At 43.4% G+C, this 4,336-nt stretch overlaps 1 protein-coding gene across 1 annotated transcript; it reads right to left on the bottom strand.

Moving 5' to 3' along the window:
* Nucleotides 1-794: 794 nt before the first annotated feature.
* Nucleotides 795-4,075, bottom strand: kcnk13a (potassium channel, subfamily K, member 13a). Its single transcript, XM_063007905.1, has 2 exons — nucleotides 3,694-4,075; nucleotides 795-1,785 (listed from the first exon to the last, which is right to left on the bottom strand). Exons 1-2 carry the CDS (start codon nucleotides 4,034-4,036, stop codon nucleotides 884-886), a joined length of 1,245 nt encoding a protein of 414 aa, XP_062863975.1. The 5' UTR covers nucleotides 4,037-4,075; the 3' UTR covers nucleotides 795-883.
* Nucleotides 4,076-4,336: the final 261 nt, after the last annotated feature.

A 4,336-nucleotide genomic window follows, 5' to 3' on the forward strand; every position in this document is an offset into this window, starting at 1 on the left:
CAGGACCACAGAGCAGGTATTATTTAGGTGGTGGATCATTCTCAGCACTGCAGCGACACTGACATGGTGGTGGTGTGTTAGTGTGTGTTGTGCTGGTATGAGTGGATAAGATACAGCAGTGCTGCTGGAGTTTTTAAACACCTCACTCTCACTGCTGGACTGAGAATAGTCCACCAACCAAAAATATCAAGCCAACAGCACCCTGTGGGCAGCGTCCTGTGACCACTGACGAAGGTCTAGAAGGTGACCAACTCAAACAGCAGCAATACAAGAGTGATTGTCTCTGACTTTACATCTACAAGGTGGACCAGCTAGGTAGGAGTGTCTAATAGAGCTGCTGTGTCTGATCCACTCATACAAGCACAACACACACTAACACACCACCACCATGTCAGTGTCACTGCAGTGCTGAGAATGATCCATCACCTAAATAATACCTGCTCTGAGGTGGTCCTGTGGGGGTCCTGACCATTGAAGAACAGCATGAAAGGGGGCTAATAAAGCATGCAGAGAAACAGATGGACTACAGTCAGTAATTGTAGAACTACAAAGTGCTTCTATATGGTAAGTGGAGCTGATAAAATGGACAGTGAGTGTAGAAACAAGGAGATGGTTTTAATGTTATGGCCGATCGGTGTATACTGGCAGTCATTGAGGTCATCAACCCAGTGCCGAGCAAACGTACAGTTTAATACCTTTTTCTGAGAGTACCTGCAAAACATTTCTTAAACATGACATCCAAGAGCAGCAATTCTAGACATGAATCTGAACAAGTACTAAAATGGAAGGCAGTAAATACAGATAATCCTAAAATATCAGGATGGTACATGTTGGTCTTACATAGTTCTTTCTAGTTCTTATATTGGTTTGTTGGCAGTCAGACTTATCTGTCCACACTGGTCTCAGCCAATCTGTTGTTCATAATACCCAGAGCTCCAACTCCACCAGAGAATTCATTATGACGGTTAACAGAGCCAGGCGGTCTTGGATAGCCATTGGCTGTCTCAGATAATTGCTTTTGCATGATAGCCAGGTTGACCTTATTAGCAGCCAAGAAGTCCCTCATGGAGATCATTTCCCCAGACATCCTGCGCCCATCCGTTTCACTATCGTTCACAGCATCCGTGTCTATAGATATGTTCCTCACGCGTGTACGAAAGTGTCCAGGCATCACTGCATTTCTGCCTGGCCGAAGGTTTCTCCCAGGACAGTGTCGACATGGGATTTCTAGCTTCTTTAGAAGCCAGTTTAGAACCTGTTTGATGACTATAGAAATAACATTGAAGAGCGAGTAAATGCAGCAAGCTCCAGTCAAAATGAAAAAGAAATTGCCCAGGCTGTAAAGTGTCTGATTTTCATAGGTGGCGCGCTGGCCGCTCACCATGTCCCCAAAGCCGATGGTGCTAAATGCTACAAAGCAGAAGTACAGAGAGTCCAGGTAGCCCCATCCCTCCATAGACGAGTACATGGCTGAAGCACAGCAGGATATGATTAAAGCTGCCACACAGAGAATCAGCATCACACAGTAAACCGATGGCTTCCACCCTGCCAGGCTGTCCTCATCATGCTGTCTCGTGTGACTGGACTCATGTCTGCTGTCATGAGGTAGCACTCCTTTGCGCCGATGCTGGACCTCGTAGCAGGACTTCAGTACAAACGCCAGGACAGTTATAATTCTCTCTAAAAACAGGTTGAAAAACAGGATGGTGGCTGCACAGCCTATTAGTCCGTAAAAGATCAGGAAGATTTTGCCACCCACTGTGGCCGGTGTGGTCATCCCAAATCCTGTACACAATGTAGGAGGAGAAAGAAATTTGGCATCTGTTTTTAGAAAATGGACACAGTAATTAAAAACCAACTAAAAGTAAAATATGCTTACTATGTTTACTTATATTTACATTGACATTTTTAGCATTTAGCAGATGCTCTTATCCATAGCGAACATTACCTTACTCTAGTTTAAGTAGACAACAGTCCAAGAATATAAATCTGCTGAAAACCTGTTAGAACCAACATTTTTTTTTTTTTTGCAAAAAATGAATAAGCGCGTTAGTAAGTAAAAATATAAATCTAACATGTCAGCTGAAGTGCTTAGTAAACAGGTGGGTTTTTAATCGTCTTTTGAAGACAACGAGAGGCTTAGGTGTTTGGACAGACAAGGAAAGTTTGTTCCACCACTTGGGTGCAAGTACAGAGAAGAGCCTTGATGCTTGTCTTCCCTGAGTTCTGGGTGGAGGATCAAGTCAAGCGAGACTAATGGCTCGGAGGTTGCGTGGTACAGAGCGGGGTTTTATTAGACCTCAAAGGTAACTTGGGGCTGGTCCGTTTTTGGCTTTGTAGGCGAGCATCAGTGTTTTAAACTGAATGCGTGCAGCTACAGGAAGCCAGTGAAGAGAATGAAGAGAACGCAGCAGTGGGGTGATGTGGCAGTGTACTTATATAGTAATCTTTGTCAGTATTAATTATAATTTTGTCTTAAGCAAAAGTCTGGACACATCTTTTTAGTGCATTATCTATAAAGAATTTAGAACAAGAACTTTCAGGCAATAATTCAGCTGATCATTTTTGGATTTGTGTATATGATCCCAAGAACTCCAAACCCACACTGAAGTTTGTAGGTGTGAAAGTCACGATACGGAGCTGCTTCTCTGCAAACAGTTCTGGTGCATTACATCATCATACTAAAATAAGAACTTGTCTCATCAGTCAGGAAACCAAATCTCAAATTTCAACAAGTCTACAACCGCAAACATGAAGCCAAACGCTTCAAAACTGATTTCTAACAAAGGGTTAAGAAGCTTTAATGTCTGAGAACCCAGTTTTAAAACTTCAAGCCCATTAAAGAGACTCTTGTAACTCTTATAAGGTGTCAATATTTAACCAAAATGCTGAAAAAGCTAATCATTTCATACTGAACATATCTAGCTGTAACTAACAGCAAGGGTGTAACAGGCTCACTTGTTGTCCAGTTTGGCAAGAAGCTTTAATAACAGTGTCATTTACAATGCCAATATGAGCCAGCAAGGAGCATGGAGGTGCAGATGACTGACAGTGACAGTTTCTTTATTCGGCAGTCTCTGCCCCTCATTAAGCCTTAATTCGTTGCAGACGTTGAGGATCTTTAAATTCCGGCTTCGTTGACCGGCTCTTAGCTGACTCATTGTCTTTCCACCTGCACTCACATACAAGGCTGAGATGCTGGGTTTGTCAGTGTCCAGCTCTTTTTTTCCTGCAGCTCTTTTGATGTCGTCATAATATTATCCTGGATACAAGCTGCCTCCAGTGAGGTCATGGCAACATTCCTGTTATGAGTCTTATCTATGCCTTTTTAGGGGCGATTAGAGGCAGCCAATTCTTTATCCACGTGATTTGTGGAGGTAGACGCTGATGCAGTAACCAAAGAAAACCCATAGAGACATAAGAAAACAAAGCAAATGTCTTAGAGACACTGACTGAGGGCAAGGGTTGAACTCAGGTACTAATGGCTCATTGCTGTGATGCAACCACTATACCAGCTATATTTATATGTACTGGGAAAAACAGGAAACCTCATTAAAGCAGTTGCTGACAGCTATTCTTCGACATTTCTTAAAAAGGGGTTTTGCATAAATGGGATTCCCTATTTTCTCAGTACAGGAAAACTCTGTAGTCAGACATATGCAATAGAAAAGGTTTGTAAATATATCTTCTTACCAATAGTGGACACAACAGTGCCCACAAAGTAAAAAGCTCCTGGGAAATCCCAGCGAGCCCTTGGTCTGTCCACACGGATCCCAGCCCCTGTAGCCTCCTCGTAGGCACGCAGAAACTCCTCCAGATCCTTTCGGCTTACGTTGTGCTTGCGGCTGAACTGCTCGAAATTGCGAGCCCATCGACCCTTGGCCTGCTCCTCCTCTGGTCGCTCGAGTGCCGAGAATACAGCAGCCCCACACACCAGGTACAGCATGATGAGCAGTGCGAGCATAGCAAAGCGTGCCGTGTCCTCGCTCGGGGCACCAAAACCCAAACACCAGCATGAGCCTCGACATGCCATCATGTTCCCATTAAGAACAGAAAAGCTCTCCACATCTTAGATCTGACCTGAGTCCTTATGCAAAGACTCAATTCTGGCTGCTCAGACATGATGGTAGGTCTTTGCAATAAAGTGCATTTTATGACAAAGGAAAGTGCATCAGAGTTCCCAGAGCAACATGGAAAGGTGTTCTTTTCTATCACAGAAAAATGGAACTCATAAAAGCAAATGTTTGTAGAACTTGCTCCTTAAACATAATGGTTGGTCTTCTTCTGTAGTTAAATGTCTCTCAAAGAAACTATCATCGATTCGTAAATCAAAGTC

Source organism: Trichomycterus rosablanca, chromosome 13 (genome assembly GCF_030014385.1).
Source record: "Trichomycterus rosablanca isolate fTriRos1 chromosome 13, fTriRos1.hap1, whole genome shotgun sequence".
Lineage (NCBI taxonomy): Eukaryota > Metazoa > Chordata > Actinopteri > Siluriformes > Trichomycteridae > Trichomycterus > Trichomycterus rosablanca.

Coding starts and splice junctions, on each gene's coding strand:
- kcnk13a (XM_063007905.1), bottom strand. CDS start 4,036: ATGATGGCATGTCGAGGCTCATGCTGGTGTTTGGGTTTTGGTGCCCCG. Junction 1,786..3,693: donor CACTGTTGTGTCCACTATTG/GTAAGAAGATAT, acceptor CATTGTGTACAG/GATTTGGGATGACCACACCG.